Here is a 27,782-nt window from a genome sequence, read left to right on the forward strand (position 1 = left end):
CATCCCCAGGACTTATTTATTGTGTAACTGGAACTCTGTACCTCCCACTCCCCTTCACCCACTTGGCCCATCATCCCACCCCCTCCCCTCTGGCAACCATCAGTTCTATCTATGGGTCTGCTTCTGCTTTTTGTCTATTCATTTGGTTTTTTCTTTTAGATTCCACATATAAATGAAATCATATGGTATTTGTCTTTCTCAGCCTGACTTATTTCATGTAACTGGAATTCTTTATCATAAAACCGTATTGGTTCTTTTCATTAGAAAATGAGAAAGTACTAAAGAGTTTGCCCAGTTTCATTGAATTTGTTTCATTCCTTGATTACAGTGTTGTCTTGGGGTCCCTATTAGGGTAAAGGACTTTGCTTTGTGATTGGCACAGAAACAAAGCCAGGATTGCTGATAGGTCTCTGTTGACAAGTTCAGCCCTTGCATTTACTGTGTATGTACCTTCCTCCCCACACCTTTATTCATGCTTGACACACGGTAGGCCCTCCGGAAATACTGCTGAGTGAATACAGGCCACTCGCTCCACCCAGAAGCGTCCTCTCCCCCTTCATTTGCCGGTGGTGATATTCTGTTGTTCAAATGCCACCTTCCTCCATGAAACTATCCTACATTAAATGAGATAGAGTTTCTTGTTTAATTATATAAGTGACACAGTCTTACAAAAATTCAAAATGTAGGGAAAAAACCCTCCTTTTACTGTCTCTTCATTGCTGTCCCCTCTCTCATGTGCATCAGTTTGCTGTCTTTTCATACAGATACCATCTTTTAAGTGAGCTGTCGCTGGCGCGTGCTCCGTCAGTGCTATTACCCCACTCCCAAATACATAATCGTGACCACGTATTGTCTTTACGATCATTGCCATCGATTGTCTTTACAAAGGGTTCTGTGAGGTGGACGTTGTTACCCCCCTTGTAAAGTGAAGGAACTGGAGTTAATATCTGGAGAGGACTCGCCGGTCGATAGAACAGAAATCAGCTTTAGCTTTAACTCCTCTTACTGCCTCTGCTCCTTGTCTGTTTCATCCCCGTGGACTTGAACCACATTTTGTTCTGTTTTCTGGGTAACGGCGAAGTCTCTCTTCATCTGCAGATTGTTACCCTAGTGCGCAGATCCTCCCACACGCGGAGGCTCCATAAATATCTGCAGAAAGAGAGAGAGACCGATGAAACCCAGGGTCCCTGAGATGTCCCACGACGGTGGTGTGACCTGATGTGTTCTTGCTGCTACAGCAGACGGGGGGCGGATCTCGGACTGAGCAGACCCAGCTAGGAATGAGGAGCCATCGAAGGGAAGCCCCATCTCCGTTTGGGGGATGCGGGTTGTTGTCATTCGGTTGGTTGGTTTTAGTTTTCTTAATCACTGGCTTTGTGTAGATGACAATTCTTTTTACATGGTTTCATAACACAGTAAATGGTGGTATCATTCTGCCGGGTAAATAGGAAAAGGAAAACAGGAATGAGTGAATTGGAGAGAGGCAAGGGTACGTGGAATCTTCAAGCAAACGAAAGGCCCTTATCAGAAATCACAAATCTTGGGACAGAAAGAAAAACAAGAGAGCCGTTTATGTTCATGGGAATATTTTGGGTAAATAAATGAATATATCTTTCTGGCCCTAATTCTCTGATCCTGGAATCTGGGTGGATCTTCAGTGGGCCAAAGGTACATAGAGTTCTAGCCCCTGCCCAACAGCCTTCTTTGCCCCAAAAAGCAGTGTCTTTAAATAACCCAGCCTGGAATGTTCTCTTGGGCTGGGATAGATGGAATTCCCAGTCATCGCTGTGTCCTCAGGTTCTCCCCCAAAACTACTGGCATGAGCTTTCCCAAAGGTCTGATGCTTTGGGTTTGTAACTGTGGTTTGTAAAGAGGGGAAGTCTGTTCTGCACCTCATATCCCAGTTGCTTGCTTGCAGGTCTGGCTGGTTTCGCTCGCCTCTGTCCTGGAGATCAATACGAGGTAAGTATCCTGTGGTCTGTGGGTTGGACTTGAGGATTTGAGGGGCAGGAGTCAGGTGGCCATTATTTTCCTTCTTAAATTGCCTTTTTTTCTCTCTCTCTTATGTTCGTTTATTTGGGAAAAAAAAATTAAGCCAATGGGAAAGTTTGGAGATAGACACCCCCACATACTCTTCATCCAGACACCAATTTTGACATTATGACATTGGCTTTATTATTACTGCTATGGTTGTTGTTATTTTGCTGAACCATTTTAGATTAATGCACAGACATCGGGACCTTTCGCCCCTAAATGATTTTCCTAAAAACAGAAGGACACGCTCTCCTGTCAGCATTGTGCAGTTCTGAACGCAGCTAACCTAACCTGGCTCTTCAGCGACCCTTACTTGTTGTACATCCATATTCGTCTTTTCCTCTAGTGTCCCAATGTTGTACTTGGTAGCAGTCTTTTCTCTGATGCAAGAGCCAATCCAAGACCATGAGTGCTCGTAAATACCGTGGATTGAAGAACACTAGTATCTAGACCTTTCTTTATAAAGATATACTCCATAAAGCCAAAAAGCCTTTTATCTTTTCCCCCTTCAAAAGGGAACGTCCCTTAATTATTTCATCGAACTGTCTCCTCCAAAACCCTCTGTGATCGTTCTTCGTGGGGAGGGCAGGGGGCGGAGGAGTATCTTCCTGTCTGAGCAAGGAGAGCTGGAGACCCTCTTGCGGGACTGTGTCGGATTTCAAAATCCTTGTCCAGCTCTGTCTTCCTCATCCAGGAGGAGGGGGTCTTACTTCTTGCTTCTGGCTGCTAAGTGGATCTTAGCTGATGGTTTCTCCTCCCTGTGAAGGAGCTGAGGAGTACGGTGACTGTTCTAGTAGACTCATGGGGGGAGGAACTGGTCCCCATGACCACAGTGACACGGAAGGACGCCATGTGATGACCTTTTACTACAGAAGGCCCTCCACGCCTCTTGGAGGGGAGCAGACCTTACTTCCCCTTGAAAGCCTCTCCCCACTCCCCATCTGCCCCACCCCCCAGGCCCCAGGAAATTTGGAAGAACCCACCAGAAGGGAGTGGATGGAGGAGGGCAGAGAAGGGGAGGAGCGGCAGCTGCTTTATTTTCCTGCCTTTTTGTCTTGGTGTTGGGGTGGGGAAGGCAGGCCAGTGCCCTGGACCCTGACGTGTGGTGTCTTCTCTGCAGATTTTCATGAAGTACGGCCGACAGAGGTGGAAACTGAAAGGCAAGATAGAAGCCAACGGCAAGCAGAGCTGGGATGGGGAGGAAGTGGCGTTCCTGCCCCTGATCGTGGGGTTCATCTCCATCAAGGTTCAGTATCGTCTCCGCCGCTCCTCGTCTTCCCGCCGCACGGCTGGGTGGCCCGTGGTGGGGGTCTGTGTCCACGACTTGTGCCCGCTACCCCCACCCGCAGACTCCTCTCTGCACCCCAAGTCCGTGGCGAAGACCGCTGCTCCCACGCAGAGCGGGCCGAGAAGAACCCAGGGGAAGCGTGCCTGGCCTTTCCCCCACGCTCCCCGTAAGGCTTCCCTCTCCCTCTCTCACCAGGTCACAGAACTCAAAGGGCTTGCCACGCACCTGCTGGTCGGCAGCGTGACCTGTGAGACCAAAGAGCTGTTTGCCGCCCGACCTCAGGTGGTGGCCGTTGACATCAACGACCTCGGCACCATCAAACTGAGCCTGGAGATCACCTGGTAGTAAGTCGCCCTCTTCTGTTCCGTCACGTTAGAAATCCCTGCTGCAGGCTAGGGCTGTTCGGAGGGTGGCGCTTGGACCGTCAGAGTCCCCAGGGAGCTCGTCGCAGAAGGAGACTCTCCGGTCCAACCGAGAGCTGCGTCGGAACCTCGCTGGCCCGAGGATCTATCCGCTGGTTCAGCAGATGATGTCCGTGCGCGTCGTCTCCATAAGTTGGAGACGCCTCTGTCTTATCACTGTTCTCTTCTAATTCAGATTTAAAATATTTTGTCCTGCTGCCTTCCCTCCCTGTCAACCTTTAAATATATCTATATATCTATATAGATATATATGTAGAATATAGCTCTTAAGCAAGCTAATTTGGAAGGAAAATAACTGTCCAGTAGGAGATATTTTGCCCTCGGAAAGATCCCGATTCTTGCTACAATGTTTTCATCGTCTGTCCCGCTGTAGCTCGTGAACCATACGCTGCTCTGGGAAACTTCTCAATATCCTTCACGCTCCACTCCAATAGAACATTTCCAAAGGGCGAGAGATACCTCTCATCAGAGCAGTAACCTCAAAGGTGGTTTTCTGAGGTCGTCTCACGAGAAAGGTTGTGTGTTATTAAACTCGGTTGCTCACAACGTTCGATACGACACCCCTGGTGTATTACCACGTAAATGTGACCTGCTGAGCACGAATGTTCAGGGTCCCCTTTCCAATATGGAGGGCGAGCCATGGAAGCAGCGAAGACGCTACTGTCTTGTCACAAGACACTGTCCGTGCCTTTTGCCCGGCCTTCCCTCTTTATAATTCGTAGTCATCGACCTATCGAACGCAAGATCATTTGTCTTGCGGGATGAACCGGATGGCATGATGATAAGTGTCACGGTGGACAGACTGTCCTCCTCCCAGTCACTCAGGAGTCTCCGCGTCAGATGAAATGAATGGGAGTCTACATTTGTTTTCTTTAGAACAATAACCTGTGACTCTCTTGTGTTGTTAACGCATCTGTCCCCGCAAAGCTCAAAGACTTTTTACAGACTTCAACATCATGTGTTGGACAGCGTTAATATGTTTACATTTCTAATATGAATGAAGAAAAAGGTTTATTGTCCAGGTGTATAGATAAATTGTTCTTAAAGCCGTGATGCTAATCTGTGGTCCCTTGGGTGGGTCTGGGCTCCGTTTTCTGCTCCACTTTCTTTTATCTTGGCGTATTTTCTGCCAGACCAATTCCCACGGGTTTGAGTTGACTTTATGTGTGTGTAAGGTGGTAGTTATAATGAGGTGCTTTCTCAGCCTGCAGTCCGGGGGTTGGTTAGAGGGGACTTGAACGAGCATGCGTTCACAGAACCTGTTTTGTTGCAGCCCATTCGACGTGGAGGACATGACCGCGTCCTCGGGTGCTGGGAACAAGGCGGCAGCCCTCCAGAGGAGAATGTCCATGTACAGCCAGGGCACCCCGGAGACACCCACTTTGAAGGATCACTCCTTCTTCGTAAGTTCACTGTGATTTCTGGAGGAGACATGTCGAACTCTCGGCAGGGCTTACACCCAGTATGTGAAACGCTTGACATCCGATGTTAGGGGTTCTCAATAATTCCTGATAATGCTAATCTCAGAGCTCGCCCTAATCAAGTAGTAAGAGCAGCGCATTCCAGGAGGCCCTCGGCCATCTGCACGCAGGCGGTAAACCTCCCATCTTCCCTCTCCCCTCACCCCCCTGACTGCTTTGATAACATGTAGACTGTTCTGGAGATTCTCTGAGGTCAGCCTTTTAGAGTAACAGATGTAAATAACGGCACGGTTGTCGTAATCAGAGATGCTTGCTAGAACGCTAACGGAACATGGTAACGGATGCTTCCCGCTAACTCCGCCATCTTGCTTTGACTTCTGAAGAGGTGGTTGCATCCTTCAGCAGCCAAGCCGCGGCGGCTGTCTGTCTTGAGTGCCTTGCAGGACACTTTCTTTGCCAAGCTGTACCGCAGCCGCTCTTTCAGTGACCTGCCCTCCCTCAGGCTGAGACCCAAGGCCGAGCTAGAGTTTTCTGTGAGTGTGGGTGGCCTGCTCGCCGTGCAGTGCTTGCCTCCGGGGCTCGGGGCGTGTTTGCTTCGGCATGGCTCTCCTCTCCTCTCCTCTCCTCTCCTCTCCTCTCCTCTCCTCTCCTCTCCTCCATCTCACTCATGGGGCAGTGGTCACAGCTGTCCTGTCCCTGGGGCGGGAAGTGTGGTCCTGCATGTGCCTTTGTCAAAGACGCGGATTGTCCCTCTCGTCCGTGAGCCCTGCTTTTGTGCCGAGATTTTCTCCGCCGTGGCAAAGATATCCATGGTAACAAGATTATCATTTTTGAAAAGTACAATTACACTCACAGTCAAAGAAGGTGTTGGTTCCCAAGTTAAGCGAGTTCATCACTGAGGACAGTCTTTACGCACAGTTGTAGCCTTCACAGCCTGGCGTGCGAGGGAGTCAGAAGGCATCACACCAATTTTCCTAGAGCTATTTTTATTTAAAGAGGTTCTTAGTGTTAGTTTATGGTAGTGTCGTTGATTTTATCCTATGTTAGTGAAAGAAGTTCTTTTGTTTGTAGTCAGGAATGCAATAGGTAAGCTACATTCTCTGTCGTACATCCTGTCACAAGACGATACAACAGATGTACATACAGACACGAGGAGTCTGGTCTTCACAGACATCAAAGGAATCTTTGGGGGAAGGAGTCATCTTTGAATGTCCAGAAAGGAAAGGACTAAAAAGTTTCCTACTTGATAATAATAATAATTGCATGTAATTTGTTGAATTACAAAACACAGGTGAGAAGGGCCAGGCTAACCTAGTGGAAAGGAGGCAAATAGGAAGAGTCTAGAAGGAAAGTGTGCATGAACACATGGACCAAAAAACGGATATATAGCGGAAGCAGTTGCATACGTAACGATTGCTATACTGCGTACATTCAGGCTCAGATACTGTGAGTCATGGAGGGAGTCGGTAGGGGTTTTAAAAGCATAATTTAAATGAGAGCAAGATTAGAAAAAACTCGATGGCTTCCCATAGCCTTGGATAAAGGCGGGTTCCTCAGAGCAGCTGTAGCCCTCTGGCCCTTGGCGCAGCTTGCCATGCCTGCCATCTCCCGTTCTTGGTCCTCTGCTCCAGCCCCCGAACCCCCACCGCCCTCCAGCTGCACCACGCCCTTCAGGAGCCTCCATCGGTGCACACGCACTGTTCCTTCTGGAAGGTACTTCCACCTCCTCGCTGACACCTCCCCATTCTGCGGGGCTGAGCTCTGGGACCCCCGTCTCCCAGGTGGCAGCCTTCCCCGTGCTGGGGTCCCGCCACATGATGCCATGCCGCTGTTAGAACGCACTGCCTCGTACTGTTGTGTGCCCGTTTGTGGGCTCGTCCCCTTGGCACACCGTAAGCCCCCTTGAGCAGAGCGTCTCAACTCCGTCTAACTCCACGCTGGCCACTTATGTAGGTGCAAATCGGGTTTGGGAACATAAGGCCCAAGAGAGACGGACTTTGGAATTTGAATAAGAATCCTGACTAAGGCCCTGACCAGGGCCTCCCACCACCCCAAGCTGCCAGGGGATGTGCTTTGAAGATGAGATGAGATGGGGCAGGACCACTTGGAGGACCCAGGGCTTCTGGGAGATGCCTAAGGGACCCCTGTTCCCACCAGAAGATCCCCCTTTCTCTCTCCTCAAGGCAGAAGGTGTGGGGGGCAGACAGGACAGAGGACACTGAATTAAACAATGAGCCCTTGGAGCCCCACCTGCTCCTCCACAGCTGCTGAGAAGGTTCCAGAACTCCTTCCCCTTCAGCCCTGCCCCCCTGGACTCTGAGCAGCACACTTCAGGGAACATTAATGGACGAAAACATTCTTTAGAGGCAGCCCTGAGCCTACAGGCGTTACTTGAATGCCCCAGGGACACATCCTTTTACTCATCCCGTGGTTAAAATGAATCTCCCTCCAACCAGATGAGAATTGGAAAGTTTGGGTTGAACTAACTGCACGTGTTAGGATCTAGGGGCCCCCTATCCAGCCCTGGTGGGACCAGGAACACTGCTGGGGAGGACGAGGAGCTTTGGTCTTTCTGTGTGCTCCCATTTCACTGGAGGGAACGTTCTTGCTTCCTGGGCTTTTCTCCAGCACTATTGTGATCATTCCTTGCTTCCCCTAGCATTCAAATAGGCATTAGCTTGGCACTTACCACTTACTTGAAAGATCAAATCCAGAACCCAAGAGAAATCATCCATTTCGAAGGAGCCGATCTCCAACACTAGAAAACGTTTTCCACGGAGCAGCTTTTGGCGCTGAGACACTGCCCAGACCACAGCGTGGGGGGTGATGACTTGGGAATCATTTTAATGCCTGCAAAAAAATAAAAAATAAAAATAAAATGATCTTGATTACCTGGATATTTGTAACTTCTCTCCCTTCTGAGTTCTGCTTCATGAATCACAGAGTGTTCTTGACCCAGCCTGGGTCGGCTTGACAAGAGGACTGGGTGTTTCAAGAAGCCCCCAGAGTTCTGGCTTCGCAGTCCTGGGAGATGTTCAAGCTTATTCGTCTTTTTCTCCTATTTTTACGGAGGCTCTGCAAGTATATTTCTGGCCTTCAGTTATTTGTGGCATGGTTACTAAATTAATAGAACATTTTCAAGGTCTTGGAATTTGTGGGTAAAATTCTTTTCAAATAATTTACGAGAACTGAAGCAGAACAAAGCATCACATCTTTTGAGTGAACTAGCATGAGTGTTGAAAAGTCTTTTAAGATAAATGCCAAAAAAGAAAAAAAATTAGTAGTGTTACTCATAACCATGGCTGCCAAATACTGTGAGATCCTGGATTTTAGGAAACTAGGCTCTGTTCCCTCCCTTCCCCCAATCTTTTCTTTAGAAAAATGTCAAACCTAAGAATAGAATAATGAACTTTCCCCTAGATTCAACAGCAGAAATGGTTTGTAAGGGCTTGTTTTCTTTTGTCGCACGTGCAACCACACACACGCACGCACGTGCACACACACACGCACACACACGCGTGCACACACACAATCAACAACTGACATGTTAATATTATGAAAGTGCTGTTTGTGTATTTTCATTGCCTGGCATCTTGTCTGGAAATAAATGACACGGAGCACATCATTTGTATTTAAAATAATAACGAGATGCCTTTTACCCACAGTCTAATCTACCCGATGACGTCTTTGAACACGGAAAGGCAGCTGGCGAGAAAACGCCCCTGTCTCTCAGCTCCAGTAACCTGTCCAACGGGGACTGTGCCCTCACCCCCAACCCGGCCGGCTCGCTGTCCACCACGGGCTCAGCAAATCCAGAAATTACCATCACCCCCGCAGAGCTGGACCACAGCAGCCTGGCCTCCCAGAGCGAGCGCGCGGACGACTCCGGCTCAGCGTCTTCCAGAAACCGCTCCAGAGAAGGCCACGAGCCGGAGCCCCACGCGGAGGAGGACGCAGACGGGCCCCGGACCCCCGAGGCGGGGGGCGGCTCGGAGCACCCGTTCCTGCAGAAGGACGTGGCCGAGGCGCTGCTGCGGCAGTCCGACGAGGCCTCTGAGCTCAAGCCCGTGGAGCTGGACGCTTTCGAAGGAAACGTCACGAAGCAGCTGGTCAAGAGGCTCACCTCGGCGGAGGCGCCGGTGGCCGCGGAGAAGCTGCTCCTGGAGGGCTCTGTCGGCGGAGAGTCCGAAGGCTGTCGCGCCTTCCTGGACGGAAGCTTGGAGGATGCGTTCAGCGGGCTCCTCCTGGCTCTGGAGCCGCATAAAGAGCAGTACAAAGAGTTTCGGGATTTGAACCAAGAGGTCCTGCATTTGGATGACGTCCTGAAAGTAAGTACCGTTGTAGGGAAATCGGATTAGGTTTGGAGAGAGGTGTCGAAGCCAACATTCTCTCCGAAGTAGCGGATCTGTGTTTTACCGTTTCGTCACAGAACCGAGACAGTCGCCATTTGGATAGCACTGATTTTTAACCGCCGGGAGCTCGCGTCCATTTTTATTTCCCTCACGGCAGACCAGTTTCTCTAAGATGAGAAGCTCTGAGGAATGCGTGAGCTCCTCCAGCCCCCGAGCTAGTCCCGGCAGTGCCAAATGCGAAAGGGAGGCGCGCTGAGCCCCGTAATCTCACCGAGATGCTACCGGGTAGAGCCGCTTCCTGACTGAAGTCAAGAGTAAGGCCGGCCTGATGTGGAGCCCCGGGCCCATCTCCCCACCCCATCTCCCCCCGCCTCCCCCCGCGCCCCCTTCTCTGGCCTGGTCTGGTCCCAGTCACTGAGTCGGTACCCACGAATCACCGTCTCCTGCGCTCTAGGAACCAGGGACCCCGGACGCCAGCAGAGATAACCTTCTCAACCCTGCTCCTGCTCCGACGGCTCAGGGGGGACGGGGTGGGGGGAGAGCGAGGGGTGATTTCCTCTCAGGCAGGAGGACCTCAGAATGAGGTTATTGTTGCTACACGAGAAGGCGTATGTTGCCCCCAGGCATACAGATTAAACTTTTTAAAACACTGCACAGAAAGACAGAACCTGATTTTGTCCCGAATCCCACTGCCACCTCTTGCGTTCTTGGCTTTGCCACTCTGGTATCGCCATACAGAAGAGAAGCTGGGTCTGTTTCCACGAAAGAGCAGCTCTCGGTGACCTGTCCTATCAGATGGGCTTGAAAATTAGGTGCAGGGGCAAGCCGAGATTCAACCCACAGAAGGCTGTCTCATCGCCTTGTACGACTTTGTAAGACGTGGTCTTCTCAGGGCACACGGAAGCTCATTTCCAAGGCTTTTCTAGACTTATCCTTCTCAGTGGTGCTCACCTATCTCCAAAGGGGGTTTGTCCCCAGAGCAGATGAGACTTCCTGCCCCAACTCTCCAGGTCTTCCAGTGCTCATGACAGACTATTCAGCTGCAGGAACAGGCTCTGAGAAGCAGGCCCGGGCTCTCTGAATCTGCTTTCTGGAAAACACTTCTCAGGAGCCCCCGCTCAGGACTCATGCATGGAGGCTACTTGTCTAATACTCAGTGTAAACATCTTCTACCCCCTTCACAAACTCCTGTCTGCAGAGCTGAGCAGCTTTGCTTAGTGGACAAAAGGTGTGAAATTTAAAGACACAACTGACCCCACCTACAGTGAATGCCTCAGAGAAAGCGAGTGGGGAGAGCAGCTCCCATTTCCAGGCATCTAGATGCTGAGAAGTAGCGGAATCCACCAGCGAACACGGAGCAAGCCCTCTGTTAGGCTTATAAAAACCTGGTGGTCACAGATTTCTTTCCAGAGTATCAGTTCAGTCTGCTATTGTTCCAGCACGATCCTGCCTCTAAAATCCTTAAGTGTCCATCCCTTTGTTATGATCGATGTTTAAACACATCCTACTGTGTGAGGTCACGTTCGGCAGATAGCTCAGTAAGAAAGAAGGCCCTAGAAGTAAGTTGCATCTGGACTGGCTCCTTCTCTCTCTCTGAGGTTGAAAACAGCATTCGAGCTTAGGTCTGGGGCAAGTGGCTGTGGATCCAGCCAGAATGAAAGCGTCAGCTAGACAAAGCTTTCTCTTTGTCCCCCCTTCACATCCTAGGATGCTAAAGCCTCTTGAGGATCAGAAACTGAATGAGGCCACCTCTGGGACGGAATCGCTGAGGGTGAAAGAAACAGCTCTGATTAAAAAGCCTGAAAGACGGTTTCCCCTGTGCTTTGGGGCCATCTTGAGTCTCAGAGACAGACCCCCGCAAGGCGCTGCCTGCCTTGTGTTACGAAGTGAGCAAGGAGTGCCACTGGACGGAGGACCTTTGGTTCTGCCTTGCAGGACTGGTCCCGTTCAGTCCGCCCCAGCATCCGTCCTCTTGAATACTTGGAAGGACGTCTTTCCATCTCTGTGCCTGTAACGGCTGGCATTATTCTGTTTGTCACGCTTCTGTCTGTGTTCGGCAATAGAGAATTCTCCAGATTCCAGAATGGGTGTGCTCACATAATTCCAGGGCCTGGTCAGGGAAGCCATGGAACTTGTTCCTGCAGACGCAGAGCCATAGAGGAAACAGGGCTCCTTCCTGTGGCGCCTATGCCCTTCCTTTTCTCCTCGACGTGCAAAGCAAATTATATGCTGTGAATGTAAAATTAATATTGAAGTCTACTTACGTAGGGAGTGTGAGTTGGGTGAGTTTGAGTTGTGTTCTCTTTCTGGGGTTGGTTTCGTTAACCCTTTAGAACAGGTTCCTTGGGCAGCCAGCTTCTGTCTCGGTACAGTGCAGACATGACCACATAGCATTACAAATTGGTTAGCATTTGGCATTGACCGCATGACTCTTTAGATTTGTCTGCTGGTTGTATTTTCTTTGGGATTGAGCACGAGGCAGAGGGAGGGCTATAGCCGTTCTGTTTCCCAGGGCTTTGTGGGCTGTCATATTCCCTCACCTTTTCATTGTAAAACTTTCAGGCAGGAGTAGAGAGAATCCTATCACGGTTCCCAATGTGCCCATCCCCCCCTCCGGCTTCCACAATGTCAACTCTTGGCCAGTCTTGTTTTGTCTGTTCTTCTCCCTGCTTCTTTCCCTCCAGATGATTTTGGAACATACCCCAGATTCTGTGTCATTTTATCCATCATTGTACTTTTTTTTTTATATGAAGATTTCAAATGCATTTTTTTTAACGCCAACCACAACAAAAAAATAAAAGCTTGAAAAAAACGGAAAGTGTCGCATCTCAAGTTGAATTTGCGTGTTGTGTTTTCTGCTTCTGGATATGTTGATCTTCTCCCCGATGCCTTCTGCCTTTGCAGTGCAAGCCGGCCGGAAGCCGCAGCCGGTCTTCCAGTTTAAGTCTTACCGTTGAAAGGGCTTTAGAAAGCTTTGATTTCCTGAACACCTCTGATTTTGACGAGGAGGAGGACGGTGATGAGGTTTGTAATGTTGGCGGAGGCGCGGACTCAGTATTTTCCGACACTGAGACTGAGACTGAGAAGAATAGGTAAGTGTAAAGTTAGTATCTGCTTACACCTGTAAGACCTGTATAGTGGTCGGCACCTGGGCACTTCCCCAGGAAGACAGAAACTCCCCACCGGAATGGCCACTTGGCTTTCGGTTCCCTTTTATCGTCAAGGACAATTTTTAAATATCATTCACCTCTTTTGTGCTGTTTCAGGAAAAACGAATTCCTTTTCTTCCTCCTAAATGAAGGGGATATGTTTGTATGAGTGTTTGTGTGTGTGCACATGTACGTCTTGGAGGGCTTGGGGTCTACAACCTGACCCCAGTGTAATTAATTCCAAATTAACTAGATATGCTGTGTTTCCAGAGAACTCTTCCTGGATGGTCATTGGTACTTGGTTCTCCTTCCTCAGTGTCTTATTTCTCTCTTCATTTTGCTGCGCTCCGGTTTTCCACCTGTTGATGGCTTGCTCCCTCTGGCAACATAGCCGTAGGTCAAGCTCACCGGGGCTCCCAGCAAAGCCAGGTTGCAGCCCGGGGCACACATTTCCCTTAGAACGAGGGATGGCCAACTGATCACTGAGAACTGATTGCTTTGTTCATCGGTGGCCAGGGCGGAAACGCACCTTCTCTGGGGCGGGCAGGGGTGAGGCAGTGGGAAGGGAGGAGGAAGGTGAAATAGTGTGACCTCCATCAGTCTTTCCTGGACGCCAGAACTTGTGTGGAGCTAGAGTCTGGGGTCCGTTCTGAGACCTCAGCTGAGGCAAAGCAAGTACAGTCGCACATACACGCACATGCTTCCCCAGAGGAAAGGCTGGATTTCCGCCATCTTTACTTTTGACGTGTTATGCAAAGGTTTTCAAGTTACAAGGAGCTCTAGCTGTCCCTCTTTACAAACCTCTCTGCGGGTGATGTTATGATAACACTGTTGAGGGCTTTCTCATCCCCGGTGGGCTCATTCTTCCAAAATCAGGAAATGATAAAGTGAGAAACAATTTATCCCTTGAGCAAGCCGAGGGCATGTATTCAATGAATGGAAGGTTGACGTGACACTCCTACATTCTGCCAGGAGATTTTTTTGACTTGATCGAACTTGTGAAATGCTTCTAAACCTAAAATCCGTCTACTTGTTAGCTTAAGCTGTTACATGATATGTTGAAGTCAGACATCAGTCTAAACTTATTCTTGTTGCCGTCAGAAGCATTTTAACAATAAAAACATTGTGGGTTTTGTACATTTTATAGACCGTTGATATTGTCTAAACTGATCAACTTTATGTCATCAGCGGGTTTAGGGGAGATTGTGAAAATTGTGTGCGTGTTTTAAATATGTGTCGATGGCTGGACACAAGCAGACTGCTTTCCCCCTCGGAGGCAACTGTGAATTGGAGTAAAGCATTCAACACCTCTAAGCTCGGGTGCACAATCTTTTTAAATCATGGAGGCTGGGGGCGTGAGCCCAGAAGCCACCAGCTGCCCAGTCGCTGCCTGGCCGTGTAACAGGGCATGGTGGTGAATATCTGTGCCCGTCAGCCCTCCCATGTGTGAAATGAGACAACTACTCCCTCTTTCCCACACAGATTAATTTTCAGAACAAAATTGGATAATAGACGCAACAGATTTTATTTGTAAATGTAGGTGCCCATCGTGATACAACTTGAGACAGCTGCCCAGTGAGGTTGAAACCAGGCGTGAGAGGCAGAACCAAGCCCTTCCTGGAAAGATTCAAATGCCCCTCTTAGCCTTTGTCTGGGGCAGAACATCATGTCTCTTGCTGGCAGCTTTCCTTTTCTCCTTTTCTTCAAGTAGCAATTGATCTGAGGCCAAGAAAAAGTCTTGACATTACTTCTTAATGGTATTGCTCTTGGGGCAACCACAAATATAGAGGACAGTTTAATCCCAGAAAATTTGGCAAAGCACCCCATCCACAGAGCACGAAAGTGTAACAAGTGCAAAATGAGAACCCGTCTCGGAGACTCCTTGGTGTGCCAACATTACAAATGGCTCATTGTGCTTGGGCAGCAAACAGAGAACTCTGGAAGCAATCTGTTTGCATGATCTTTTAACAAGGCAAATCAATGACCAAGCTGAATCCAGAGTAGTTTTTGAAAGGTGTCTCAGTTTTTCAAGGCAGGCTTAGCAAAGCCTCTGCTTCAGTGAGCGCCATGGGGGGCCTTCCATGAGTTTTGTTGACTTGACCTGTGGTTTCCACGCTGAAAGAAACTAACTCGCTCCCCTTCCTGGTTCAGCACTTACAGATCAGTACACCCCGAAGCCAGGGGGCACCTTAGCGAAGCGCTGACAGAAGACACGGGAGTCGGGACTAGCGTGGCCGGAAGCCCTCTGCCGCTGACCACAGGAAATGAAAGCCTGGACATCACCATCGTCAGGCACCTTCAGTACTGCACCCAGCTCGTTCAGGTAGGGTTGGTGACTGCCTCTGTTCTACAGCCCCAGTTGTGGATGCACCAAGAATGTGGGCTTCCTTTTTCATGCGTGCCAGAGAAATGAAAATTCAGAACAGTCCTTTGAGCTGGGCCAACGCCAACATTCTCATGGGCATGGCCATCCTCCCTGGACCCTGGGTTTTCTAGCTTAAAACCTAGCTCTCCACACTTGATTCTTTTTTAAAGATTTTATTTAACTGAGAGAGAGGGAGAGCGAGCACAAGCAGGGGGAGCGGCAGAGGGAAAGGGAGAAGCAGACTCCCTACTGAGCAGGGAGCCTGGTGTGGGACTCGATCCCAGGGCCCTGGGATCATGACCTGAGCCAAAGGCAGATGCTTAACCAACTGAGCCACCCAGACATCCCCTAGTTCTCCACACTTCTAAAGGTAATAGGTTAGCTCTTGATCTCAAATCATTTGATAGAAGAGTAACGTGACTAAGGAAAAACATCACCGCATCTACAAATGAATGGACTTTGAAAGCCAGAGTTACTGAGCGTAAGTTAATGTGCAGTTGTCACATGACATAGCTTTCTACCACCTGGACAGCTAAAGGCAAAATGCTAGAGCATGTAACCCCGGCTTTCCAGATCTTGAATAAATACTTATCAACAATGACAAAGACTGCTTTCATAGGCCATTATCATCACCAGTTAGCTCTTATTCTGGGACACCGTGGGACTTATTTTTCTTTTCATTTCACGTTGTTTACTGGTTAAGATTTTGCAGCAGTGGAGCAAATATTTCGAAATTCTTTTGTTGCAGGAAGTGCTTCAGCTCTCTTGAACAAAGCACTTTCCTCGAGCACCTACTTAAATGCTTCCTCCTTGCCCGGTCGCCTGTCCGCTCCAGCCTACTTAAATGTGTGGGGAACGGGATAAGAATGTGAAAGCAAATGTAATGGCCTTCAGGGGGATTGGCCGGGCAGGAAGGGTGCCAAAAAAAAGGAGGAACCATGCTCCATGGTGCACTGGGTGTTATACACAACTAATGAATCATCGAGCCTTACATCGAAAACTGGGGATGTACTGTATGGTGACTAACATAATATAATAAAAAATCATTATTAATAAAAAAAAAAAAAAAAAGGAGGAACCATGCTCCTAAGAGCAGGGGACTCACTGGAAGACAAGAGGCAGGGTAAGGAGGAAGGGGTCCCAGCAAGGCCAGAAGTGGGTTAGTGTGCGTCCTCCGTGATACCCTGGCGTTGAGACGTAGCGTATGCTTCTCCTCCACGAATAAAGAAACGCAAAGTCACCTCAGACACTGTGGGAAACTGGTTGGCAATTAGGACTCTTGCCACTAAGTTGGCCAACATCCCAGTTGATCTCTTCTGTTGACTGTCGAATTTGTAAGCCATTTACTGACAATCTGGCAAGAGGTGCAGTTTTTTTCTTCAGACCAAAATAGGCAAGGGTTATGGTTTACTTAGAGCTATTCTCTGTCCCCCAACAACTTGAATGAGACGGTTTTCACAGCCCGTTGTCCTTGCTGAGCCGGATTCTGTGCTGCGCCAACAACCTGTTCGCCTTTTAGAGGGGAAGTCATTTTTTTGTAAGACAGAAGGAAATTCTCTTCCGTGAAGGAATGGATGTTTTCTCTCAAAGACGAATGGGCAAGCACTATTCAGTGCCATGTTCCTGTCTGTACTCAGGCCACGGTTAGAACAAGTCAGCTCTTCTGTGGGGAAAATCAGCTCCGGAAAAACCAAAGAGGTAGATAGAAAGATGTAGGATGAAGGCGTAAGGATTAGAAACTTAATTTCTAACTCACGTCCACTGCTGACTCGGTGAGTTAATGTCTTCATTTGGTATTTAATTGCAAAGAGATAAAAATGGGCATGCCATGAGAATCATAGCAGCTGTAATATGCCCCAAATCAGTTCATTTCTACTGTATTTACTTGCATGAAAGGCACCAGTACATAATGGCTACCCTGGACTTCTGACTTCGAAAATCCTATTTGTGTAGTCTAGAGGATTTAGTCCTGCCTCCTGCCTCCAAGCCTACCACGTAACTAGGACAGGGCTGCAAGGGACACAGAAAGGACGAGAACATCCAGGCAGCAGCCGACTTCTGTCCTCTCTCACGCCCTTGACTCTTATGACCTGCACAAAGGTGAAATCACTTGCTATTTATGTGGCCTTGGGCACATTACTTGATCTCTCTGGCCTCAGTTTCCTCAGCAGTAAAATGGAATATCAGGGGGCACCCGGGTTGCTCAGTGGGTTAAACGTCCGACTCTTGGTTTCGGCTCAGGTCGTGATCTCAGAGTTGTGAGATCTAGCCCCACGTTGGGCTCAGCTGGGAGTCTGCTTGGGATATTCTTTCTCTTCCTTCCCCCCTACCCCCCCTCCCTGCTCAGGCACTAAATAAATAAATAAATAAATAAATAAATAAATAAATAAGTGAGTGAGTGAGTGAGTGAATGAATGAATGAATGAATAAAATCTTTAAAACGGACTATCAGTAGTCCAGAGGGTGTCTGTGAGAAATAGCATGAGCTACTAATACATGGGCTCAGACCAGCGCCTGGTACATAGAAAGCACTCATTAATTAGAATGAGATAGGCTTGATTACAATCATGATTATTATACAACATGTTCTTAATTTTCAGCTTGAAAACAAGGAAATAAATCCATGCTGTGAAAAATTACTACTTGTAAAATAAATCTTTTTTTCTGTTAGCACACAGATAAGCAGCCTAAATATGCCTTCCCCGTCTCGAAGAGGATTTACAGATTTACAATACGTAAAAGGAAAGGCAACTTTGTAATAACCTAGCAGCTCTGTTACTGAGAACGTTCCAGAATCTATACGGGCACAAAACACGCTTAAAGCAACAGAAACACATGTGATTTCATCAGATGTTGTAATAGGCGTGGAACGAGGAATGTTCTCAGAGTGGAACCATGCCGCCCAATGGGTTGAGTTAGCCTCAGTGCTGACTTAGGGAGGAGGGGGTTGGGCCAGGGAACCTCCATCGACAACCACGTCACTGACTGACTGGTTCTGTTTATCTCCTCAGCAAATTGTTTTCTCAAGCAAAACCCCGTTCGTGGCGAGCAATCTCTTAGAGAAGCTTTCCAGGCAAATCCAGGTGGTAGAGAAACTGTCAGCGGTCAGCGATGAGAACATAGGGAACATGAGCTCCGTCATTGAAGGTAAGCAGCTGCACGTCACACCTCCACCCACGTAGACCACGGCCACGGGCCCACACTCCTCGGCCACGTCTCATCCTTGCTGTGCCAGGACGGCAGGAGTGCATGCTCGGGCCGTAGAATAGAGGAATGTCTCCACACCCGTGCGGTCCTGTTAACACTTCAGAGTCAACCCAGCAGACATGGTGTTTTCTAGAGGTCCCTCCAGCCCCAAATTCAGACACTAGTGCTTAAACCGAACCGGCGTCCACCCCATGGTCAGCTTCACAGGCGTCCTTTGCCCGCAGCTCCGTGTGGGGACAGATGACGTGGAGCTGGCTGAGACCACTCCTGCAGCAGCTGGAGGGCAGGGGCAGGAGACTCCCAAACTCTCCTTGGCAAAGCTAGATATTTGCGGATTCAAGGGCATTCAGGAAAGTCCCTGGCTCGAAGAGTTTTTAGGGGGAGAGCTTGACATGGGGAAGACGCCTTGAATGTGTGTGGTCTGGCCACAGAGCTCTTTCGTAAGGACAAGAATTATTGGCTTTGTTCACGTCAGATATCCTATGGAAGTGGTGGGACTCCAGGTCTTCCAGGTGAGGTCGGACGAAGCCTAGAACAGATGTCCTTGCAGGTTCTCCTCATACATTTCTGCCTCCCGTGTCTACTCCCCCTGGGAGCAGGGCACCTTGGCAGGGGGCTGAGAGGCATGAAAAGGGACCAGACACTCAGGGTGCGAGCGACTCGTGTCCTCCCCACTCCCAGGCCCCTCCCTGTGATCACAACCACACACAAGGGAAATGCCAACCGTGCGCTGCCTGGCACGGAGTTCGTTCATCGGTGCACTCTGAGAGCCCCTGGGCGGCGTGGCCCGCTCCTCCAGCCACCTCCTGCTCTGTTCCGTCCTCTCAGAAAGACCGCCGGAGACTTCGTTCCCTGAGTCTATACTGGGTTTTGCTGTCAAGTTACCGGAGAGGAGACAGTGAGAGCATCTTCCAAGAACAGAGCTGCTGTGTTTTCTCTCACTGAAAGCAAACAGCTTTGGTTTGCTGCACTTTCTTGGCTGCCCAGGCTAGATGAGCTCCTTGTCATAACTTCTTTGCCCTTTGGAAAATCTGCCACATACAGAGGGATCTTGTAGTTCCAGTTAAACACCACGATCTTTAGGGGATGCCCGGCCGGCTCGTTAGGGGGAGCCTGACTCTTGATCTCAGGGTCGTGAGTTCAAGCCCCACGTTGGGTGTAGAGCCTACTTTAAAAAAAAAAAAAAATTAAAAACCATAGTCTTAAAAAAGAGAGAGAGAGGTCCCCTGGTGCCTGTCCCGCCCCCACACAGGTACATCTGCTTCATTCAAAACGTGCGTCGTGGGGTGGGGGTTGCTCTTCTCTTCCAGCCATCCCAGAATTTCACAAAAAGCTATCTTTGCTGTCCTTCTGGACCAAGTGCTGCAGCCCAGTCGGTGTCTACCACAGCTCAGCTGACCGAGTGATGAAGCAGCTAGAAGCCAGCTTTGCCAGAACCATCAACAGAGAATACCCAGGCCTTGCAGACCCAGGTACGGGGCAGCCAGGGGGAGGAAGGTGTCTCTGAGTGCTCACCGGCAGGTTCCCTCCCCGCTTCCCCGGCAGCTAACCCTGGGACAGAGGCTGATTCTGCAGAGAAAGCATCAGCTACCCAGTACCACCTAAGAAAAGAAAGGCTTGGAACATGTTTGAATTCAGAATATCAGCAGCACTGTGGTTCTGTATGGCCTTTAGGTGGTTGTAGACTTTTTCATTGAAAGGTCACCAATACGAGAGTGTCACGAGGATAACCACTCAGGAAAAACTGTTTGGCAATTTCTACTAAAGCTAAATGTACCCCTGCCCTATGACCCAGCAATTCCGCTCCTAAATATATCAAGGGAAATATATGCTTACGCTCACAAAAAAGGACACACGTAAAAAGGCTCATAGCAGCTTTGTTCACAAAAGCCGAAAATCAGAAACAACTCCAATGCCCACCAGCAAGAAGAGGAATGTCCACAGATATGTATGTGTGTAATAGAATGTGTTTATGTAGTATTGTATATGTGTATATCTTGTGTGTATATATAGTAACATTCAGATAATAGGGCGTTACACAGCAGTTTTAAAAAGAATAAACTACTGCGATAAGCAACAATTGAGACGAGCCTCACAGATATTCTGTCGAGTAAAAGGAGCTAGATACAAACATACATGCTGGATAATTCCTGCTCAAGAACAGGCGAGCTAATTCATCTTGACGGAAGTCAGATTATTAGTAACCTGCAGTGGGAAGGGGGCACAAGCTTACCTTACGGGGTGCTGGCCATACTCTGTGTCTTGACCCAAATGGCAGGTACAGAGGTTTGTACACATAGACGCAGAACTCCTCCAGCGGCTCGCTGGGGATCAGCTCACCTCCCGGACTTCGCTCCGCCACGTACCACGGTAAAACACGAATGAACGGTCCCGTCTCTTCAAAGCTGCTTCGTTTCTTTCCCTTCCAGTGTTCCGAACCCTGGTCTCCCAAATCCTGGACCGGGCTGAGCCTCTCCTCCCCTCCAGCCTCCCTTTGGAAGTCATCACTGTTTTCCAGTATTACGGTTATTTTACCGGCCACGGTGTGAGCGACCTTGAGAGTTACGTGAACCAGCTGGCCCAGCAAGGTGGGACGCGTTCTCTGTCACACTGTGTGCTGGCTCCGTTTGGAGTCAGCTCCGGGTTTTCAGTCGTAGTTTTTAGTGATGGGAACCTTTTCTTTTCCCCCAAGTCAACAGCTGGGATCAGATCTGCCTTTTCAATGACTTTTGGACCCTTAACATTAGTGAGCCTCGTAGCAATGAAGCGGGAATTTAGTAAGAGCATCCCAGTCACCCAGCAGGGCTGTGATGTTGACAAGAAGCCGCTGAATGATTGACCGATGTAATGTCTGTTCTTTATTAATGTATTGTATTCGTCATTTGTGGGATCAAGCCTACAGGCAATACTATTTTCGGTTGCCCTTTTTGGTGGTGCTTTCATGATAATAAGCAGAAGTGGGGTTCACAAGAATGCAGATGGGGGGTGTGCCTGGGTGGCTCAGTCAGTGAAGCATCTGCCTTCAGCTCAGGTCATGATCCCAGGGTCCTGGGATCGAGTCCCTCGTCAGGCTCCCTGCTCAGCGGGGAGCCTGCTTCTCCCTCTCCCTCTGCCCTCGCCCTGCTGTGCTCTCTCTCTCCCTCTCTCTCTCTCAAATAAATAAATAAAATCTTAAAAAAAAAAAAGGCAGATGGTGTGACATGTTGATAAGGAAAGGCAGCAAGATGAAAAACCAAATCTCAGGCTGGGAATCCAGAACGGGCACCAAGTAGGAGTGTGGCACGAAGCTCCTCCCTGCCTTCTCACGTGGTGCTTCAAGTATGAGCAATAAAATACACACCTGCACAGAGGGGACACGGGAGTCTGCGTAGCCCTCACGATGAGCAGACGCTAGTACAGAGCTCTGGAAAGAGAGCCGACGCAGGAGAGTGGAGGGTCTCACCTTAGGACAGTCTTCATCCCTTCATTCTGAGTTTGTCATGGTCATACTAAAGCAGTTTTCTGAGTAAATTTCTCGACTATTCAAATGATGTCAGTGGCAGGTAACATCTCTAAGCCTCTTACCGCCCGTGGTCCCCGAGAAGGCTTACTTACTACTCACCAGTAGGAGTGGAGGATGACGGTGGAAAAAACCCTAACCTTTTACACGTCTTGTTTTTCTTCTTCCTTCAGATAAGAAAAAGGCCTTCATTATTTAAAAAAAAAAGAGGAATAGAAAAGTACACAGGAAAACATTCAAATCATTTATTATCTTTTAAATTTCAGTGTATTTTTTAGTTTGATATGGAGAGGTTTGAAATTTCAAAATTGTAATGACTTCTTATGGAGTATTATATCCTAGTTTTTATTTGACATTATATCTCACCTTATTCTTTGAAGCTTTTTTTAGTCTTATGGTGCCCCTGCACTTGGCTGCATACTGATATAGTTATCATTGAACAGTGAGGTTGTTTTCCATTACAGGTTTGTTTAGTTGTTATACACACTGCTATCTCAAGACCTCTTGCTGGGGTATTTATTTATAAAGCAGTGAAATGACCAGAACATCCCCAGCAGGAGAAATAGGAAATTAAATGCAACAACAACAACAAAAATCTCAAAAATTCACTAATGTGTCCATAGTATAGAGGATGCTTTCTACCGATGGAATGTGAATTTTAGGTTATATTTTCCCCATCTGTACTGATGAGACATGCTTTTATCCTAATGTTTCTGTGGCTAATAGATGACCCTGCTGGATACCTCATCAGGGATTGGAATATAGTCCTTAGTCCTGGAACATGGTCAGTGTGTCCACATGGGACTCAGAATTTTATATTTTTATCATATCCTCTCCATATTCCAACCAACCAGCTGAGTTTCTCCAAGATGGTTGCTCAGGTGCCGGAGTGCCAACAGGGAGAATGGATTGCTGAGGTCACTCAGGGCAAGGGCTTTGTTAGACCGGTAAGAGTAAAAGAAAAAGGGGCAACAGCGTTTGCGATCATCAGGAAGATTGGAGAAAGTGTTTACCTGTATTTCCTTCGCTCTGTATTTTTACATTTGACTATTTAATTCATCTGTACGTTATTTTAGTCTGATCGTATGAGATGGAGGTCTGTCTTCTCTGGTCCCTAGTTTGGTTTGCCGTTTGCCTTAATACAGTTATTTGAATAATGTAATATTTCAAATATTAGTGAAAATTTTCACTCAGTGAAAATAATAATTTCTCACTAATTGGAAACATCGCCTTTATCATATGCTAATTTTTCATACTGGAGTCTTTTATTATATATATACCTGAGTCTTATTTATATTTTTAGTGGGTTTGTTACCTTACATTCAGAAGGTGAATTCTGCCGTTTTTTTTAATTGTTTAAATTCAATTAATTAACATATAGCATATTATTAGTTTCAGAGGTAAAGGTCAGTAATTCATCAGTTGTATATAACACCCAGTGCTCATTACATCACGTGTCCTCCTTAACATCCATCACCCAGTTACCCCAACCCCCACTGACCCCCCTCCACCAACCCTCAGTTTGTTTCCTATGATTAAGAGTCTCTTATGGTTTGTCTCTCTCTCTGGTTTCTTCTTATTTTATTTTCCCTTCCCTTCCCCTATGATCCTCCGTTTTGTTTCTTTAATTCCACATGTGAGATCATATAATTGTCTTTCTCTTATTGCAATGACGTGGATGGAACTAGAAAGTATTCTGCTTTCTTTTTACTTGCTAGTTTCCTTGATTCAGACTCTGCAATCGCTGAGAGATGAGAAACTGCTCCAGGCCATGAGTGACCTTGCACCCAGCAGCCTCCCGGCCCAGCAGGAAGTGCTCAGGACGCTGGCTCTGCTGCTCACGGGGGATGACAGCCAAGTGAGCCAGGCCGCCATGCTTCACCTGGCTGCAGCCTCCAGAAACGAGCATTTCAGGGAAAAGGTAAAAAGCCCCAAATCGTGGACATCAAGCCAGAAGCTTGTTTAATTTTCTATCACTTACTATGAATATTTTGCCATCTGTTTTTACCAAAATAATTTTCTTCTGCCTATTAATAATACATACTCTGTGACACCACGTAAACGACAAATATACTGTAAATATTTGAGCACCCTAAGTCCAGCCCCCGGAGGGAACTGTTAATAATTTGGTGTATGTTCCTTCCGATGTTTTTCTATGTTTCTGCTGACATATTTAATTAGTTTTTCTTTAATGCGATCACACTGTTCTGCTGTAGAACTGGTTTCTTAAATATGCTGTATCGTGGTGATTTTCCTTGTTAGAACAGGTTGACCTGCTTCATCCTATTTGATGGACTCATGGACATCGCAGGGTATGGAGAGTCCATAGCTTATTTTCTGGTTCCATATTGATGGGCATTGGTGTAGTTTCCAACTCTGAAAAATGTCATGGTGAGCGTACATGCACACATATTTTCTGAGTAGTTTGGGGTCAAGTCATCAAGCTGTTGACTCAAAGAACAAGAATACTTTTAATTTTAAAAGCTATCGCTCCTCATTGCCAGGGAAAAGGTGGTATACCTCGTCTGTGACTTTAATTCAATACCATCTGGGGTAACAAGCATCTGTAATTCAAGCACATGGGGTCCCCCATACAGGGAGCAGCCTTGGTCCTCTGGGGCCCTTGACAGTCTAAACAGTTGTTCTGAAAACTAACTCGTGGGGTTAGCAGTTGGTTAAGCATCTGCCGTTGGCTCAGGTCATGATTCCAGGGTCCTGGCTCAGCGGGGAGTCTGTTTCTCCCTCTCCCTCTGTCCCTCCCCCTGCTTGTGCTCTCTCTCTCTCTCTCTCCCAATCTCTCTCTCACTCTCTCTTTCTCTCAAATAAATAAAGTCTTAAAAAATAAGAACTAACTCATGTCAATCCTCAGATCAGCTCAAGAAACTTAAACTTGGCCCCTTCTTGTCCTTGGAAAGGTCGAATGTTGAACTCCGAGAAGGGTTTGACTCTTCTAAGGCATTAGCTAAGCTGGGGAAAGGTGGGATGTTTGTGTCTGCAGTTCGGCTCTCGTCGTTAGGTCTCGGATCCATCTCGTGAGTGAGCCGTCACTAACGGAGGGTGACTTTGGTGGCATACTAGTTAAGAGGTACGACTTAGATACCGCCTAGAAATGTTTGACCCACCCTCCCCAAAACTTGAGTTCTTTCCATTTTCTCATATATGAAATAGCAAAAGTTAGTACATTAATTATGTACCACCAGTTGTGAAGGGCTAAAGCCATAAGAAAACTACCTAGGGGAGAGCTGGCGTTTCTGTAAATCTCGAACCTTCGGAAAACCATAGCTATTGAAACAATGAACGTTGTATGTTGGTTCACTTTTGATGCTTTTTTACGCACCTGCAACCCCAGACCCAAATCAGTAGGAAATATCTATTCTTCTGTCTGTTGGGATATTGCTCTTCTAATCATCCAGGGCCTGCCAGAGGAGACACTTCCTATCTAGCAAGGTGACATGGACTCCTTGCTTCCCAGTGCGCCTCCTGTTTGCTTCCTAGAACTCTTACCAATCTGAGTATCATGGTGCCACCATTTCTTGGGCAACTGCTCAAACTCGAGCAAGGTGATGCTTACTTGTTCTCTGAGATCGGTGTCTCTGCAAGGCATAGGGAAGTGCCAAATGCTTTCTCGAGTTGGGAAACAGTGCCCACTTCCCGCTCAAGCCAGCAGAGTTTCAGTCCTCATGCTCCAAGGGACGGTGTGGTCCAGAAGTTTCATCCAAAGATCCTACTACCAGTGGCGGACTGACCCGGGCCCACATCCAGCATTTTATCCCTCTAGAATCATTGTTATAATGCAAACACACCTGCAACGAAGGGCCATTTAAGTTGTTATCATCCATGTAAGCCTTGGAACGTATGGCTTGGGGGACTGGTTAAATTTTGGTTTGGTGGCTAAACTTTGGAGGCTCTTGGGAAGGGTACCAGAGACAAATGGAAGAAAATAGAGCAGCATCGTATGGTGCTCAAGCTCATCCACTTGTTGAGAACCATGCAAAAGCCTAAGTGAAATGGAACAGTTAGTATTATTATTAATTCATAGCGACCAAAAAGTGGGAACAATCCAAACGTCCATCAGCTGACGAATACACAAAATCTGATCTCTTCTTACGATGGGCTACCATTCAGCCTAAAAGGAATGACGTGCTGACACACGGATGAACCTTGAGGCCATCAAGCTAAGCAAAAGCACAAGACGTTGAAGGCCACGTATTATGTGATCCCATTCCCACGAAATGTCCAGACGAGGCAAATCCGCAGAGAGAGAGAGAGGTTGCCAGGAACTAGACAGAGGAGCTATGGGAGTGACTGCCAACGGATACAGGATTTCTTTTCGGAGTGATGAAAATGATGTGGAATGAGGTAGTGGTGATGGTTTCTGAGAACATGAGAAACCAGAGTTATATACTTTAAAGTGTGAATATTGTGGTATGTGAATTATGTCTCCATTTTTTAAAAGATGGGGCTGTTCTATAGGACTGAGAAGACAGGCCGTGTTTAATCACAGCCATACGCTGTGTCACGAGCAAACACATCATCCAGTGGTTGACAACACTTACAAGCTCTTTCATCCGGGCACTGTGGTGTCATCATATTTGATGGGCATTCACTAAGTATGGAGTATCATTCTAGCTGCTAGGAATTAAATAAATTTAAAAAACAAAAACCCAGGGGCACCTGGGTGGCTCAGTCAGTTAATTGTCCGACTCTTGATTTCAGCTCAGGTCATGATCTCAGGGTGCTGGGATCAAGCCCCACGTCAGGGTCCATGCTCAGCGGGGAGTCTGCTTGAGATTCTCCCTCTCTCTCTGCCCCTCCCCGCTAAAATAAATAGATAAATCTTTAAAAAGATAACCAAAAAACCAAGGTCTTCATCTTTAGAGAGCTTCAACATACATGGAGTCACTATTGTATCTTTCTCCTCTAAGCAAATATATGAATACACAGATGTATAGAAGAATAAAAGTAATACTACAGCTCTATTTACGGAGGGCTTACTTTGTGCCAGGACCTGTTTTCAATCCTTGACACAGGTCACCACACTGACGATTCACAAAGCCCTGTGAGTGGGTTATTATTCCAGCCATCTTGCAGATAAACAGACTGAGGCACAGGAAGTGAAGTAAAGTGCCAAAATCACATGTGAGCAAGTTGAGCGTCCTGTTAGAAATGTAGGTGCTTACAAACACAGGCGTACATAGTAATGATAAGTAGCTTAATCACAACCAAGGAACACACGAGTCATAGGAAATCAGAGAGAAGGTAGTAGGGAGCCGGTCACACGGTGGTTGGCGAAGCGGGGCCCGGTTCTCGAACCTGTTCTGAAGATCATCAGGAACGAGGCCTGTCCAAAGGGGAGTGGAGCTCATGGGGTTCCCTGTGTGAAGGACGGCAAGCGGGCACATCCGTGAGCGTGGCAGGAGCAGCAGGCAGCTGGAGGGAGTGGGGATCCAATTGCTTCGGGTCTGGAAAAGCCCACAGGAGGCATCCCATGTTGATGCTGGGCACAAACAAAGAAGGGAGGCCTCTACTCTTCTGAGAGAGGGGCTGGTGGGTGCACTCCTGGCGGACACCACGCGCTCTTGATGAAGGGTTCCCTCACCATCAGGTGCTGGAAGCAGAAAGGTGGTGGGTGGTCATTCAGGCATGAAATTAAGACCTTGACAAGACATGTGGCCATGGAAAAGAGACAAATCTCAGAAATATAAGGCATTGAGAAAGGCAGGAGCTCGGTAAAAGTAAGAACTCATTTTCACGTCGAGGTTCTTATCCAGAGCATGCATGTGCCATGGAGCAGGCTGGCGCCACGTCCCTGCCTCCTCCCCCCTCCTCCTCCCTGCTGGAATGTCCTCTTCCCCTCCGCTTCCCAGCTGACATCGAACCCATCCTTCCCCGCCCAGTCCACACCTCACTTTCCTGCAGCCTGCCCTGGTAACCCTGGAAGGAGACTGTCTTCCCTGTGACTCCCTGAGCCTCGTGCAGCTTCCTGTGGCCAACACATTTCCTCTCTGCCTTCCTTCTCAACACTCTCAGCGCTCTTGCTAGACC

The 27,782-nt window shown here is 48.0% G+C and overlaps 1 protein-coding gene across 7 annotated transcripts in view; it reads left to right on the top strand.

The window, feature by feature from the left end:
- Nucleotides 1–27,782, top strand: part of RIPOR2 (RHO family interacting cell polarization regulator 2) — a 214,151-nt gene that overhangs the window by 179,355 nt on the left and 7,014 nt on the right. For 6 of the 7 annotated variants that reach the window (XM_045800496.2, XM_045800494.2, XM_045800495.2 and 3 more), the window contains 11 exons: nt 1,919–1,962; nt 3,155–3,280; nt 3,518–3,666; nt 5,018–5,147; nt 8,831–9,493; nt 12,422–12,609; nt 14,818–14,989; nt 18,043–18,178; nt 19,549–19,710; nt 20,668–20,826; nt 23,456–23,658. In XM_045800496.2, coding sequence (XP_045656452.2) covers nt 1,919–1,962; nt 3,155–3,280; nt 3,518–3,666; nt 5,018–5,147; nt 8,831–9,493; nt 12,422–12,609; nt 14,818–14,989; nt 18,043–18,178; nt 19,549–19,710; nt 20,668–20,826; nt 23,456–23,658 — 2,132 coding nt within the window. Of the gene's footprint in view, nt 1–1,918; nt 1,963–3,154; nt 3,281–3,517; nt 3,667–5,017; nt 5,148–5,548; nt 5,699–8,830; nt 9,494–12,421; nt 12,610–14,817; nt 14,990–18,042; nt 18,179–19,548; nt 19,711–20,667; nt 20,827–23,455; nt 23,659–27,782 lie in introns of all 7 variants that reach the window. The other variant, XM_045800502.2, reaches the window with a different exon arrangement.

This window comes from Ursus americanus, chromosome 32, assembly GCF_024610735.1.
Source record: "Ursus americanus isolate L20-20 chromosome 32, mUrsAme1.1.p, whole genome shotgun sequence".
In the NCBI taxonomy this organism is placed as follows: Eukaryota; Metazoa; Chordata; class Mammalia; order Carnivora; family Ursidae; genus Ursus; species Ursus americanus.